The sequence below is a fragment of the Schistocerca serialis genome, chromosome 2 (genome assembly GCF_023864345.2).
Source record: "Schistocerca serialis cubense isolate TAMUIC-IGC-003099 chromosome 2, iqSchSeri2.2, whole genome shotgun sequence".
In the NCBI taxonomy this organism is placed as follows: Eukaryota; Metazoa; Arthropoda; class Insecta; order Orthoptera; family Acrididae; genus Schistocerca; species Schistocerca serialis.
The window spans coordinates 678967841-678984464 of record NC_064639.1 but is presented as its reverse complement, the minus strand read 5'-3'; the positions used below and the strand labels follow the sequence as shown (position 1 = coordinate 678984464).

The 16624-nt window shown below is 36.9% G+C and overlaps 1 protein-coding gene and 1 long non-coding RNA gene across 2 annotated transcripts in view; one reads left to right on the top strand and one right to left on the bottom strand.

Annotated features, from left to right (window-relative positions):
• LOC126457783 (uncharacterized) overlaps positions 1 to 16624 on the top strand; it is an 83686-nt gene that overhangs the window by 30536 nt on the left and 36526 nt on the right. The gene's annotated exons all lie outside the window — the stretch shown is intronic.
• LOC126457782 (nose resistant to fluoxetine protein 6-like) overlaps positions 3101 to 16624 on the bottom strand; it is a 185605-nt gene continuing 172081 nt past the window's right edge. The window contains exons 13-14 of the mRNA XM_050094368.1: positions 14615 to 14753; positions 3101 to 3458 (exon numbers count right to left, since the gene is read on the bottom strand). Of these exons, the coding sequence (XP_049950325.1) occupies positions 14646 to 14753 (108 nt within the window). The 3' untranslated portion in view covers positions 3101 to 3458; positions 14615 to 14645. The remainder of the gene's footprint in view (positions 3459 to 14614; positions 14754 to 16624) is intronic.

Here is a 16624-nt window from a genome sequence, read left to right as displayed (position 1 = left end):
TTAAGATGAATTTGGGTCACTGCATAATGCATGTTAATACACATAATTATTAGATTGGGATTCAGTATTTAATTATACTTAATTATAGAAAAGGAATTTTTTAAATGTGTTAGCCAGTTGGCCACCTTAGTTTAAGTGTGCTTACATTAGATTGGTTATATAAAGGGAAATACTGTTACATTGACCTAATTTTAAACTTAATAATGTGGTGCTAGTGAAAGCCTTTCATCACAGTTCACAGTTAAGGAAAGAAATGAGTACATTTTTACATTGTTATGAAAGTCCATACAAAATTACAGGGATTCCACATCCAAAGACTGTTTTCTTAGTAGAATCATCAAGTGGAAAAGAAATGTCTTTAAAATACAGGTATGATTAAAAGATAGGTATCATAAAAGGCATTTCTTATGACTAACATTGTTGTACATTAGAATGTGGAGAAAATAGAAGTTAACAAACTTGAGACAACAAATATACTTCAGAACAAAGAAGAGTTATTTCTGTTTCTGGGTGAAGCTGGATGTTAGTTCCATTAGTTTTGAAAGGGAGGGAATCGAGCAGGATATAACCTTAGTTATGAAGTGTAAACATTTTTTATTTTTGTTGGAGATGATCAGTGATAGGACTGAGTTTATAAGAATTGTCTGTGGGAAGTTCTGGGTAATATAGTCAATGGAATTAGTTTAATTTGAATGTATTGTAGCATGCATCCAGTGATTTCCAAAAGTTTTATGAGCATGGCTAGAAAAGCCTGAATTATGGAATAAATATACTTGATTAGATGGAATATGGATGATTCAACAATGAGTGGTACATGAGCAAAAACAACAAACTGTTATATAAAACTGTTTAATGATCCTTATTGATAATAAATATCTGTTATTCAAACTCTCATGTCCATAGTAGCAGTGATTGCCTGGTAGTAATGTTAAGAAACTTAATCAAAATGAAACATGCATTGTAGTCTAACATATCACTTTGGTGAAGAGATGTGTTGCACAAGCACTTTTTGAACCGATGAATGATAATCACCCCTATAGAAAGTTTATTTCTGTAATGTATTAGATAATCCACTGTTTGAATGCAGCCTCACATTGATTTTGAGAGTTGGATGTTGGTTTTTTACTCTTAACTTCCAGCAGTAACAGCAGCACTTGGGGAAAAAAATCCCAATCAAACTTTAATTTGGCACCTGATAACATGGTAAAGAATCAGTGGAATATGGCACTGCTTGAAGATGACAACTAAATGGAGCTTGAAAGAATTTAACAGAAGAAAGGGGCAGCCTTGAGTACTTTTGATAAAATAAGCAGAGGTTTCAAAACTCTGAGTGTCAGGAAGGGAAAGTTGATGATCAGTGTGTTTCATCAGTTTTGACTTAAAGCAGTAAGAAATGGCTTTAATGAGAAAACCATTAAAAACTAGCAATGGAAAGACTGATGTGGTAACAGGAGAACAACCAACTGGATCACTGAACAGACTTGTAATTACAACCATAATGAAAATGAAGTGAATGTGTGTAGGACATATAGACAGGTGTATAAATGGCAGGCAGAGAAGGAAATTCTTTATGAATTCCAAAAGAGAAAGAAAGCTATAGATGATGATTGAAAGAGAGATAAATGTGTGGCATCAGAAAGTATGTAGGAGAAACATGGAAGTGTATAGCTGAAGGCCATAATGCATGGAAAAATTAATGAAACATCCTTACGCAGCAGGGAATATGAAACGGATGATGGTTGTGGTAATAATAGTGGCAGTATTGACGAACACTGGGTGAGCTGAATGACATCTATGCACCAACTGTTCTGTAGTCAGTTGCTTGGCCTTGGTTTGTTTTTACAGATCATAGGTAACATGATATCATCCCTCCCTCTTCCCATAAACCTGATCTTTGCTTCCTTGAAGTACTTGGAATGGGCATAGGAAATAATCAACCATTTCTTAATACCACAAAACGTTTTACTATTGAGAGAGGCATGTGTTCTGTAAAGTGTTGTATGAACATCACTGAATTTGTGTTACTGAAAACTACTAATCAAGTTTTAAAAAAGCATTTTATTTGAAATATAAATAAATAAATAGGGTACCTATAGCACTCAGAGTAAACAGGTTACAAAAATACACTTCTTATTTTTCCATTGATAAGTTGTGACTATTCATCCACATAAATATTAATCATCAATATCTTTAATCTATAACAATATATTCAAGCTGAAAAAAGTCCAGCACCTCAGTCTATTAATTAAGCTAGGGACAATGACCCACATGATCAGGGAATTTAAACTGCGTTTGTACCTAAGTAGAAATTTTCACTCTGCAAAATGAAAATTCCTGACAGAAAAAAAACTGTGTGCCAAGCCCTTTGCCTTTTTTTAGCTTGTATCATGGAATTGAAGTGTAATCACGTTGTTTATTTGGTAAAGGCATTTCATCTGAAAAGTTCACTGCCAGTCCTGGTAAAAGACAGTTTTTAATTGACATGAAGTCTCAATACAGTTTAGATTTCACTGCTGTACAAAGTTACATACATATCTTTGTTACTGCTTACATGCACTATGTATTTTTCCTCACATGCAACTGATAATAGATAGAAGAAAGTTCTTTAAGATTATTAGTAATTATGGAACATTATCTCTATTCAGTTGAGGTTCTAGTAGTTCTGCTGCTCTTCATTGCAGATCAATGTCAATCTGTCCAGAAATATGAAAATTATTCTGTTAAATATTACCATACTTATTTATTGACTCATTGATATCATGTAGACCATTGAGATCAATCAGTATCAGACATCATCCTTAGATATTTAAATACCAATTTCTATCAATTAATTGCTCAATACAACTGTAAATTGTAAAATGTAAACGAATTCTCACTGTGCAGTTAAGCAACACTAGACATGTAGAATTATTTAAAGAGGCAGAAACGTTGTAAGAAGTTCTTGCCTGACACTTTATAGTCTCACTGGCAGCTAATGTGGTGGTATGCATCTGTCTGATGAATAAAATTGAACAATAACTTAAAAAACACTTTTTATTTATTTTAGTTTTAATATTTTACATATAAAAATAAATAAATAACATTATTTATGTACAAAATGGTAACAGTAACTTCCAATATACGTAGATATTACATATATTGCAGAATATTTCTTTGGAGCATGAACAATATTTTCACTATGATGGAAGTTATCTCACCACCAAAAAAACCCATCACTACTAAGGTTTTATAGTTCCTAACCCACAAGTAGAGTCTCTGAACCACTGGTGATCATATTCTTGTTAGGAAACAGTGAATGTGTTTGTATAAGCAAATTTTCTGTACTCAATGTGTTCAGTGTTTTCCCATTTTAACACTGAAATGGTTGTAAATCTTCAGTATGTGCATAAACACCCTCATAGATACATGCTCTCTGCAGAGGAGATGTGTTGTATCATCAATGAGTTTCAGCAGGATACCTGTTGGCATTAAATTAATTTTACTGCAGTTACTTAATGAATAGTTACAGCCAAAAATTAAAAAATACATACAAACAAAATGATTAATCCTAACAGATTATATGAGGAGTGAGATCCCACACAGTAGAAACTGACATGTATGTGACATATTCTACATCTACATCTACATCTATAGTCTGCAAACCACTGTGAGGTGCATGACAGAGGGTACATCCCATTGTACTAATTATTAGGGTTTCTTCCTGTTCCATTCACATATGGAGGGTCTCCAGGTACTGAAGAAAAGTGCTTAACAAAACATAAATTTTTCAGTGACACTCACTCCTTGTAAAATTCTTCAAGTTGTTTTTAAACCCAAAAACCAAATCATGATTATGTTTTCATAACACACTGTATATCTCACTTAAAATCTGGACTTTAATGCATATTTCGTTGTCAACATTTGGCCAAAACAGATAAACAGCTTACTCTCACCTTTATGTCTATAGGATTATTGAGTGTCAGCTGAATCTTACTAAAAGACTTCTGACAAAGCCAAAACAAATTCTTGTGACATGTAAAAGCTATCAATGACACCAGTGCTGGAGTCCAGACTCTCATAGATGACAAAGGAAATAAAACTGGTGGTAACAAAGCAAAAGCAGAGAAACTTCACTCCATTTTCAAATGTTCCTTCACAAGGAAAATCCAGGAATACTATCCCAGCTTAATTCTCTCTCTCCACTGAAATTGTGATTGATAGAGATATTAGTGTCAGTGGTATTGAGAAACTGCTGCAGTTGCAATGGAATCCTTGTCATATTCTATTTAGTGTATGTAGCTAAGCTAGCCCTCTTTCCATTATAAAATACCCCAGATACATTACAAATGTGTCCACTAGTTGGAAGAAAGGAGAAGTCACATCTTTCTATATGACGAATGGCAGAATTGATCCACAAAACTACCATCCAGTATCACTGACATCCATCACTTAGTGATTCTAAGTACTTTTTCTGAGATCTGTCACAGTCATATATTACCACTGACAAATATAGAAGTAACTTTAGGTGTGCCACAGGAAAACGGGCTGGACACTTGCTGTCACTGTTTTATGTTAACTGTCTGGCAGACAATATAAATAGAAACTTCAGACATTTCATGAATGATGTAATTATCTACAATGAAATGTTATTTGAATAAAGCTTCACAAATTTCTTGTCAGTTCATGATAAGATTTTGAAGTGATAAAAAGATTTGCAATTTACACTGAATGTTAAGGGGGGGGCAAAAAAAAAAAAAAAAAAAAAAAAAAAAAAAAAAAAAAAAAAAAAAAAAAAAAAAAAAAAAAAAAAAAAAAAAACCTTCACAAAGTACAAAAACATAATATCCTATGACCACAATAACAATGATCACAACTGTAATCAGTTAACTCAAACAATTATATGGAGATAACAATTTGTGGGGATATAAAGTGGAATAATTATGTAAGTCAGTTGAAAGTAAATTAGGTGGCAGATTTTGGTTCAGTGGTAGGATACTGAGAAAATGCAGTCAGTTTACAAGGAGATTTCTTATGAAACACAGGTGCAATCAATCGCAGAATACCTCTCAAAATGTGTGGAATCCATACCAAATAGGACTAACAGGGTATGTTGGATGTATGCAGAGAACTACAGCAAGCATTATAGCAGCTCTGTTTGACTCACAGGAGAGCATCATGGAAATGCTAAAAAAATATGAAGTGGAAGATACTTGAACAAAGGTATGAACTATCTTGCAAAAAGCCTGCTCACGTACTTGCAAGAATCAGTTTTAAGTGAAGGATCCACGATATGGTGTATGTTTCGACCAGCTTTTCATCTGGATGATGGCATTTCATAATATGACCACTGACTTGTAACAAGAAATGTGATTCACTCACCCATGTGACACATTTCCATCAATACATAGTTAAGTCTCAATGATCCTGCATCCACTGAAGTTGTAATCAATGATCACATTAGGTCAACATGGGAACATTTAAGTGTCATTTGCCATGGAGCCCCATATTCAACAATGTTCACTGAATGGTATGCCTGAACATGTTTGTCCCTGCTTATTGTCCAGTCTGCCTGTACTGCTTTACAGAGCAGGCAAGCTTCTGACCTCCACATTGTTGGATGGGGTGTGGGCATCTGATATCTTATCATTTGTTCAGGTTTCACGATCCTTCAGTCACTTTCCATAGATGCCAACAACAGTAGCTTGTAAATAGCTGCACAGTTTTTCTGTTTATGTGATGCTCATTCCCATGTGCTAGGACACGACAGTCTACCCTTTTGTCAATGTTGTTTAACCACTCATTATCAGCACATATCATTCCTTGTATGATTCCTTATTTGTCCCAGCTTCACTTATAAACTTTACTTACCACATCACACATCCAGAACACCAGCAAATGGCATTCAGTCTAGTGGCAGGCAGTAGTCATAATGTTTTAGCTGATAAGTGTATATACTGTGCAAGCAGCTGTACAGTGCATGGCAAAGAGTACTGCATACTAATATTGTCAATATTCTGACCTATGTACAAGATATGCAATGGAGGCAGCATAATGGTTACACAGTCTTCTTTGAATCTTGGTTTTCCAGATGTACCTAACAGGGTTTCACAAGAATTACATCTTTTTCCCTAGCGTTCCATTTAAGTTCCACAGTGATTTCTATAACAGTTTTACACGTACTGAATCAGTCTGCTATGGTCCCAGTAGCACATCTCTGAATTGTTTGTTGGCTCTCATTGCTTACTTGATAAGAACTCAAATTACTGTAACAATAGTTTAGAACAGGGTGTACAATCATGTTTTATGCAAAGTTCCTTACAGATACACTAGACTTTTTCAGAAGCCTTCTAATAAATCTAAGTTCTCCATCAGCCTTCCCTAATACTAGTTTCATGTGATCATCTCTTTTCATGTAACTTCTTAGTATTACTGTACACCTAAGTAGATTCAAAATGATATATTTCAGATGTTCATCTCTGGTTTTGTGAGGTGATGCTGGTGGGGTCTGCCCTCTTTGTTATAGTCATTATCTTACACTTATACATAATTAAAGAGGTCTACCAGCATAATGGCTATTTAACAAAAGTCAGTAAGTACAAAGCATAGAAGATGTTGCCTTTTAAAGATTTCTGGCCTTCAGATATTCCAATGTGACATTCCTCTAGTATTATGTGTGGACTCTTACATACAGACTGTTACTGAAATAGTTGAGAGTGAATGAGCAAAGCTGAGTTGCAACAGTTCACATCACTGTTGAACAGCATTTCCAAATGCAGAACAAAATACAATAATTATTTCTTATATTAATGACTGAGCCCGGCGGACTAGTGGTAAAGCGCTTGGCTGGAAACAGTTCACAGAATAGAGTCCCAGTTGGACAGTAGAAATTTTCAGTCTGCCTTTAATCCAGCATTCATCTCCCAATGATGTGATTAGCTGCCAAGAATGACACATGCTTCAGTTTCCAAGTTAAACTGTAGGTCCCCTTTCCCATTTGGACAGATGGTGTAGATTAAGGTCACCCAAGTCACCGAAGTGGTATCTAATTGAAAGACTTGCATGTAGCCATTAAGCCATACAAAATTATTATTACTATGTTATTGTTTATTTCCTTATGTTTTATTACTAACAAGCTGTTACAATAAAGCTGGTCATATGCAAGTCTAAGGCTTCCATTGAGTCCCTTGTTGACCAATATGGTGTGGCAGTAGAAGATAGCAAAATGAAAGCTGAAGTTATAAATTTCACATTCAAGAATTTGTTCACACAGGGGAATCATACAAATACTGTCATTTGGCCATCATACAGATTCCCGCATGGACAACATAGTTTAAGCATACCCAGCATGGAGAAACAACTGAAGGATTTTAAAGGAAATAAATCGCCAGGTCTGGATGGAATCCCTGTTCAATTTCACAAAGATTACACTACAGCATTGGTCTCTTACCTAGTTTGCATTTATTGTGAATCTCTCGACCAGTGCAAAGTCCCAAGTGACTGACAAAAAGTGCAGATTACCACAGTATGTCAGAAAGGTAAAAGAATGGACTGCACAATTACAGACCAATATCTCTAACTTCTGTTTGCTGCAGGATCCTTGAACATATTCTCATTTTGAATGTAATAAACTTTCTTGAGACTGAGAAGCTAATGTGCATGAAACAGCATGTTTTTAGAAAGAATCACTTGAGCAAAACTCAGCTTGCCCTTTTCCCACAAGATAAACTGAGAACTAAGGATGAAGGGAAACAGGAAGATTCCATGTTTCTAGATTTCTGGAAAGCATTTAACATAGTGCCCCATTGCACGCTGTTAACAAAAGTTTGAGGAAATGGAATAAGTCCACAAATATATAAGAGGCTCAAAGACTTCTTAAATAATAGAACCCAGCATGTTTCCCTTGGTGGCGAGTGTTCATCAGAGACAAGGATATTCTCAGGAGTGCCCCAGAGAAGTGTGATAGGACTGCTGTTGTTCTCTATATACATAAATGATTTGGCTGACAGGGTGGGCAGCAATCTGTGATTATTTGCTGATGACGTCATGGTGTATGGCAAGGTGTCAAAGGTGAGCGACTGGAAGGTACAAGACAACTTACACAAAATTTCCAGTTGGTAAGATCAATGGCAGCTAGCCCTAAATGCAGAAAAATGTAAGTTAATGTAGATGAGTAGGAAGATCAAACCTGTAATGTTTGGATATGGTATTACTAATGTCCTGCTTAACACAGTCAAATCGTTTAAATACTTGGGCATAATGTTGCAAAGTGATATGAGGTGGAAAGAGCATGTAAGAACTATGCTAGGAAAGGTAAATGAACAGCTTTGGTTTACTGGGAGAATTTTAGGAAAGCGTGGTTCAGCTGTAAAGGAGAATGCATATAGGACACTGGTGTGACCTATTCTTGAGTACTGCTTGAGTGTTTGGGATGCATACCAGGTCAGATCGAAGGAAGACATTAAAGCAATTCAGAGGCAGGCTGCTAGATTTGTTACCAGTAGGTTCAAACAACACCTAAGTGTTATGGAGATGCTTTGGGAACTCACATGGGAATCCCTGGAGGGCAGCTGAAGTTGCTTCTGAGAAACACTATTGAGAAAATTTAGAGAACTGGCATTTGAAGCTGACTGCCAAACAATTCTACTGCCACCAGCATATATTGCAGGTATGGACCACAAAGATACGATATGAGAAATTAGGGCTTATACAGAGGCATAACAACAATCTTTTTTTCCTTGTTTATTTGTGAGGCAAACAGGAAAGGAAATGACAAGTAGTGGTATGAGGTACCCTCCACCACACACACCACATGGTGGTTTACGGAGAATCTATGTAGATGTAGATGAAAGTATTGCAACTAAATTTTTAGACAGAAAGGGGGAAATATTGGCACATATTATTAGCAGGTTTACAAGCAGCACTCTTTAGCATCAGCAATACATTAGATAGCATGATTTCCAAGCTTCACGGGCACCATGTATCATAAAAATCACTGTCATTCTGACCACATTTCAAAACCTCTTGGAAACAAGTAAACTGTTCCTGTGAGTTAATGATTTTGTGACAGATTTAGCACACATTTTCCTCATATACAAATCCTCATTAATGATTTCATGTACTGTGATTTTATCCATCCATGCAGCCTCTATTATTATCTGAGCACTTAACTGAGGACTGGTATTGAGAAGTTCATGTGTGTGGTTCATACTATTCTTAGATTTGCTTATTGGTGGGTGTCCAGAATGGAATTTGACCTCCAGCTATTAGTTGAATATCTTGTGTAATCACAAAACTTGTGAAGCTAAGAGACGATCTTCTCCAAAGACTTGCAGATGTTGCATCCTGTTTGAACTGACTGAGGCTAGCATAAACATGGCAGAATTAGTAGGAAAGCTTCTAGTTTTAAAAACATAAGAAAGAGAAAATCACTGGAGCTTTCGAATCAAACTAAGTAGCTAATTTATATCTAAAAACAAAGATGATGTGACTTACCAAACGAAAGCGCTGGCACGTCGATAGACACACAAACAAATACAAACATACACACAAAATTCTATCTTTCGCAACCAACGGTTGCTTCGTCAGGAAAGAGGGAAGGAGAGGGAAAGACGAAAGGATGTGGGTTTTAATGGAGAGGGTAAGGAGTCATGCCAATCCCGGGAGCGGAAAGACTTACCTTAGGGGGAAAAAGGACGGGTATACACTCGCACACACACACATATCCATCCACACATATACAGACACCAGCAGACATATTCAAAGGCAAAGAGTTTGGGCAGAGATGTCAGTCGAGGCGGAAGTGCAGAGGCAAAGATGTTGTTGAATGACAGGTGAGGTATGAGTGGCGGCAACTTGAAATTAGAGGAGATTGAGGCCTGGTGGATAACGGGAAGAGAGGATATATTGAAGAGCAAGTTCCCATCTCCGGAGCTTGGATAGGTTGGTGTTAGTGGGAAGTATCCAGATAACCCGGACGGTGTAACACTGTGCCAAGATGTGCTGGCCGTGCACCAAGGCATGTTTAGCCACAGGGTGATCCTCATTACCAACAAACACTGTCTGCCTGTGTCCATTCATGCAAAAGGACAGTTTGTTGCTGATCATTCCCACATAGAATGCGTCACAGTGTAGGCAGGTCAGTTGGTAAATCACGTGGGTGCTTTCACACGTGGCACTGCCTTTGATCGTGTACACCTTCCGGGTTACAGGACTGGAGTAGGTGGTGGTGGGAGGGTGCATGGGACAGGTTTTACACCGGGGGCAGTTACAAGGGTAGGAGCCAGAGGGTAGGGAAGGTGGTTTGGGGATTTCATAGGGATGAACTAAGAAGTTACGAAGGTTAGGTGGACGGCGGAAAGACACCTATGGTGGAGTGGGGAGGATTTCATGAAGGATGGATCTCATTTCAGGGCAGGATTTGAGGAAGTCATATCCCTGCTGGAGAGCCACATTCAGAGTCTGATCCAGTCCCAGAAAGTATCCTGTCACAAGTGGGTCACTTTTGTGGTTCTTCTGTGGGAGGTTCTGGGTTTGAGAGGATGAGGAAGTGGCTCTGGTTATTTGCTTCTGTACCAGGCCGGGAGGGTAGTTGCGGGATGCGAAAGCTGTTGTCAGGTTGTTGGTGTAATGGTTCAGGGATTCCGGACCAGAGCAAATTTTTTTGCCACGAAGACCTAGGCTGTAGGGAAGGGACCGTTTGATGTGGAATGGGTGGCAGCTGTCATAATGGAGGTACTGTTGCTTGTTGGTGGGTTTGATGTGGACGGACATGTGAAGCTGGCCATTGGACAGGTGGAGGTCAACGTCAAGGAAAGTGGCATGGGATTTGGACTAGGACCAGGTGAATCTGATGGAACCAAAGGAGTTGAGGTTGGAGAGGAAATTCTGGAGTTCTTCTTCACTGTGAGTACAGATCATGAAGATGTCATCAATAAATCTGTACCAAACTTTGGGTTGGCAGGCCTGGGTAACCAAGAAGGCTTCCTCTAAGCGACCCATGAATAGGTTGGTGTACAAGGGGACCGTCCTGGTACCAACGGCTGTTCCCTTTAATTGTTGGTATGTCTGGCCTTCAAAAGTGAAGAAGTTGTGGGTCAGGTAATGAGGAAAGATGTTTTAGGCAGGGTGGCAGGTGATCGGTGTGAAAGGAAATGCTCCATCGCAGCGAGGCCCTGGATGTGCGGGATATTTGTGTATAAGGAAGTGGCATCAATGGTTACAAGGATGGTTTGTGGGGGTAACAGATTGGGTAAGGATTCCAGACGTTCGAGAAAGTGGTTAGTGTCTTTGATGAAGGATGGGAGACTGCATGTAATGGGTTGAAGGTGTTGATCTACGTAGGCAGAGATACGTTCTGTGGGGGCTTGGTAACCAGCTACAATGGGGCGGCCGGGATGATTGGGTTTGTGAATTTTAGGAAGAAGGTGGATGGTAGGGGTGTGGGGTGTCGGTGGGGTCAGGAGGTTGATGGAGTCAGGTGAAAGGTTTTGTAGGGGCCCTAAGGTTCTGAGGATTCCTTGAAGCTCCACCTGGACATCAGGAATGGGATTACCTTGGCAAAGTTCGTATGTGGTGTTGTCTGAAAGCTGACGCAGTTCCTCAGCCACATACTCCCGATGATCAAGTACCACGGTCGTGGAACCCTTGTCCGCTGGAAGAATGACGATGGATCGGTCAGCCTTCAGATCACAGATAGCCTGGGCTTCAGCAGTGGTGATGTTGGGAGTAGGATTAAGGTTTTTTAAGAAGGACTGAGAGGCAAGGCTGGAAGTCAGAAATTCCTGGAAGGTTTGGAGAGGGTGATTTTGAGGAAGAGGAGGTGGGTCCCGCTGTGACGGAGGACGCAACTGTTCCAGGCAGGGTTCAATTTGGATAGTGTCTTGGGGAGTTGGATCATTAGGAGTAGGATTAGGATCATTTTTCTTCGTGGCAAAGTGATATTTCCAGCTAATTTTTGATTCATGACTTTCATTTACTGCTCATTGCTTAATATTTACATGCGTGCTACAATAATGAACAAAAACTGCCAGTTATCTACATTCTGTAAGACTAGAAGCATTTTCATATTGAACACTGTTACATATCATGCAATTAATGGGGGTTTCCTGTTGTTGAATCTAGGTAATTTTGTAATTTGTAGAAGAAAGGTCAATGGTATACAAGGTGTAGCAGAAAAGGTATGGTCAGACTTTCAGGACACATTACTCATGGAGAGAGAAAGAAAATATGTTACAAGCACATGGATTCAGAAATAACATAACTAGTATTTAGTGTTCATCATGAACTTGTTCCAGTGCAGTGGAAATGAACACTAACACAGAGTTGGAAAATGCTTTTTTAGTGTATGGATTAGTATGGTTACTCTGCTCAACATTTATTTTGTCCCATAACAAATGTGCCACAAAAGGAGGGCATTTGAAGCAATTAGTCTTTAACTGAGGTAGAATGGAAATTTGACTCCTGCTGCTTGCAACTGGGAAGGCCAGATGAATGAGGCCACTGCAGTTGGGGGAAGAAATTGATAATGCATAGGACCATGACCCTAGTCCCAACATAAGACAAATTGCTGGTTTTCTTCCACAGATTAATTCAAAAAAATGTCAACCCTTATTTTAGTGTCATAGTAATGTTCACAGGTGAAGTGTAAATTAAACATGACCAGACTGTAAATTTTCAGTATCAGCACATATGCAACTGTTGAGGAGTGTTATCAATACTTATTTTCTTCTATATTTGGAGCAACATTGTTGATGACTGTTAACTAGGGCCTCAAGTTTTTCTATTCAGTATAAACAAACAAACTTACAATGCTTTCTTCAAGAATATCAGCAAGAAGATTTACATTTATCAGTGCAACAAAACATGTACTTTGTGCACAGTGGAGCTGCTCCTCATTTTAGTGGCCTTTAAGTAACAGGTTCCATGACAGATAGGCTGGAAGTGCTTGGACAATTTCTTTTCCTCAAAATTCTTCAAGCCTAAACCCTTTGGACTTGCTACAGGCAGGGAGGAAACCTTAAGTTATTAAATTTAGAGAAAATAAATCTAAATTACATTTGGAAGCTCTTGTGTATCAAACTACAGCACAAAATGCAGACTATCTTCATGTGCATGCTGAGAAAAATTGTCAAACCATATACGATACTGCAGAGATATATCAGTGCATCTGTGAGTCATTGCAAAGTTAAAATGATGCACATGTCAATGCTAACATATGACATTTTGAATATTTTGTGTAAGAAAGGGTGGTATAGTGTGCTGATGTGAAGAGATGTAGAAAATAAATTGGGCATAGAAATAAAGTGTTTCCAGATCCACATCTATATAAAAGATTTCCTTGTTCTGTGTGGAAAATGTGTTCTGAATGTTTTTCTCAACCACTTTCTTACCCTTCATATTTTTTTGATTTGCACTTAAATCTTCTAAGACTGCCAGTTACTGCCTGCAGCTTGTTAATGTCTTATTTGTGAATTTTCTGAGCAAAGTCTTGATGGCATATCATTACTTGAAAGAAAGCTGAATCTTGAGCTAATATTGTGGACTACAAACTGTTTTCTGTCAATCTAAACCAAATGAAAATTTGGGTGCAACAGACTATAGGCACATTTTGATGGTGACATTCCTCCACTAAATCTCGTTCACAGTGAGTGCTCTGTGGTCAGTAGCAGTGTCTAGAAAAACTTGATTGCATTAGTTTTCTGACAACAACAATGAGACATTTCCATGGAAATACATACTTCAATGCCAATGGAAATACATACTTCAATGCCAGTATTCTCTTTCATTCCTATTGCGTATAAAACATTTTTATGACATTTGATGTACGTTCTATAGAGCTCACATGATATAACTGATACTTCTAGAAAACAAAAGAAATAGTTGTGCAGGGATATACAGACCACATAACAACTTTGAAGAGATTATAACACCTCATTGCAGTAACTAGCAACAAATATAATTATTTTAGGTTACTGAATGTAACACTCAGAAAGTTAACCCTTAGTTTTTAACTTTGCAATAGAATAGTCCAAATAACTGTAGACAAACTACAATTTTAGTTTTATAACCCTAATAATAAGGTGATAATATGAACAACAATAATAGCTAGAAACAAATATCAGAAAAAATTAAAAATTTCTGTGCTGGTCAGTAGTATATAAAGAAAAACTTGAAATTTATATTAGTAGAAATTTGTGTAGAGTTCCTGAGCTGGCACTTGTGTAAAATTAGTAAGTTATGTTGCTACCCAATAATTTGATCCGTGTGTTAGAATTTGATTCTCAAATCAGCTGCCATTTAAAAAAAATGTTTCAGTTACATTACACATAGTAACATAATGACAGTAAATGAATATTTCCACCTGAAGAGCAAATAGTAACTGTTCGTCACAAAATTCCAGCAGAAGTTATTCACAGCCTGTCGCTTCACATAATTTGTTTCTTTTTTAGCAAAATAATGAAGTAACAATCCAATTTAGTGAGCATTACAATAAACAAAGAAGTGTAAAAATTTCTCATTCTTCATAACAAAAGAAGTGCTGTCCTGGTACAGAGTTGTGTAAATCAGTGTAATTTAAGTTCCTTGGTTATTTAACAAAAATTAGGGCAAATTTCCAGTCTGTCTTTTCCATACTAACCTTTTCAAAGGACTACATTTTTTCTTGAAAGTCACGAGAGCAATATTTTTGATATTGTACGAATAGGTGCCTCTACACCAATAAATAAAAGAAATGCTAAGAAGTAGACAGCACAACAGTCTCCAAGAAGGGACCATATCTGAAATAAATCGAGAATACTCTGTTAGTTTTCTAAAATATTCATTGTTAAATCTGTTACAGCATTATATTATCCATGTTACTAACTTTTAGAATAATTACAATTTAATTGTTCAAATAAAAAATATTAAATTAAACACAATTTAATTTGATTTAAGCAGAATTACTTATTGATACAATCATTGTATTCCACAAACTGTATGATACAGGAGAACGTCCTAGAATGTGGAACAAGCTAAGTTATGTAGAAACGAAGAGAAACAGCTGTCAAATAGTAATACTTTGCACTGCATTAACAGTTCACTGTCAGTACACTGCCACTTTACATTTGTACTTTAATGTATTATTATGAACATAATAAAATTAGTAAGAAAGCTATTATTTTGGGAAAAATTGTAAAGAAAAATAGTGCTTTTCTTAGTTTATGTAACTAGCTACAGTCTGATCCTTTAAGCTTATATATAACTACTTCCTTGGTAATTACATAACTATAGTCATAATTATCAAAGAACAACAGTTACTGAAATATGGTAAGAACAGAAGCCTTTCTAAACTGAATGTTGTAATATGATATAGCTCTTAATATGAGTTTACCATTCTTGAAACTAGATAACCTGATATTTTCTGGAGGGAATGGCAAATAAAGAATTTTTTAGAGATTATTAATTTCTACAAGCATATTGTTAAAGAGATTTACACTTTGACACAGAACACCAGCATGATTTCTGGATGTGAAGACAAGGAGTACATATGAATTTTTGTGTCTCCCACTGTGATTGTGTTTATCTGAAATTTATTTCACTACTAGCACAAGTACCATTAAGGAGTAAATGTACTTGTAGTTGGAATTACTTTATGCAATTTTTTTATTCTTCATATTTGCCAAATAAATGATTTATGTACTTCGGCTACCCAGATCCGGAAGAGAATTCCATCAGACCACTGGGATGTCAAGCCCTTTTCTTTCTTCCCCCCATGTGACACCAGCAAGTGAAAGTAGGGAAAATAAACTGGAAAACTTATCTTAAAATAAGCCCATTGAGAGAAGCTGAATTTCTGGTTGCCCAGACAACTGGTGTGTTAAACTCTAATCTTCCTCTCTCCCATAAGACAAAAAGAAATAAAAAACTGCAAAGTAAGCTGGCATACTTGCCTTAAAATCAGCACAATGAGAGAATCTGAATGCAGGTTCTTGATTAGTTTATTTATTTGTTGACTCCAGTTTAGTTTGTTTTCCAGTTGGATATTAAGGTATTTTACCCAAAGTTTTTCATGTAGTGCATCACCATAATATTTATTTATGGTAACAGCAGGTCATTTCACCTGTTTAAACTGCATAATGTGGATCTTTGTGAGATTAAGACAAAATTTTTGCTTAAACTGGTTGTAGCCTGTTCACCTATAATTTGGGTGTGAATGGAGTCATTAATTTGAGCTATTGATTTGGACATTTGTGTCATAAATAAATTTGTTGCTTTTTGAACTATCCTTACAAATCTTTGGAAAGTAATTTACATAGATGAAGGTGGGGAGTTGATATAGCACTGAACCCTATGGTACTCCATACTATATGTTTTTCCATTCTGAGTTTATTTTTATTTCCATGGCACTGTCTGCCTGTGTAGCACACTGATTTCAGCTATTAAAGTAAGAGGGTTGCCGTTACTACCAGATCATTTTAAATTCCATAGTAGGATTTGAACATCCATACAGTATAAGAGGTCTTGGTAGGCAACAGCTTATATCACCAGGAGAAATTACCTTATTTGAGTCTATCATAAAATTATTTGTGTGAGCATATATGCAATCTATACTTTATACTTTACTCTGACCTTTGAACTGAGAGACAGTTAAAAAAGTTCTTCTAGAAAA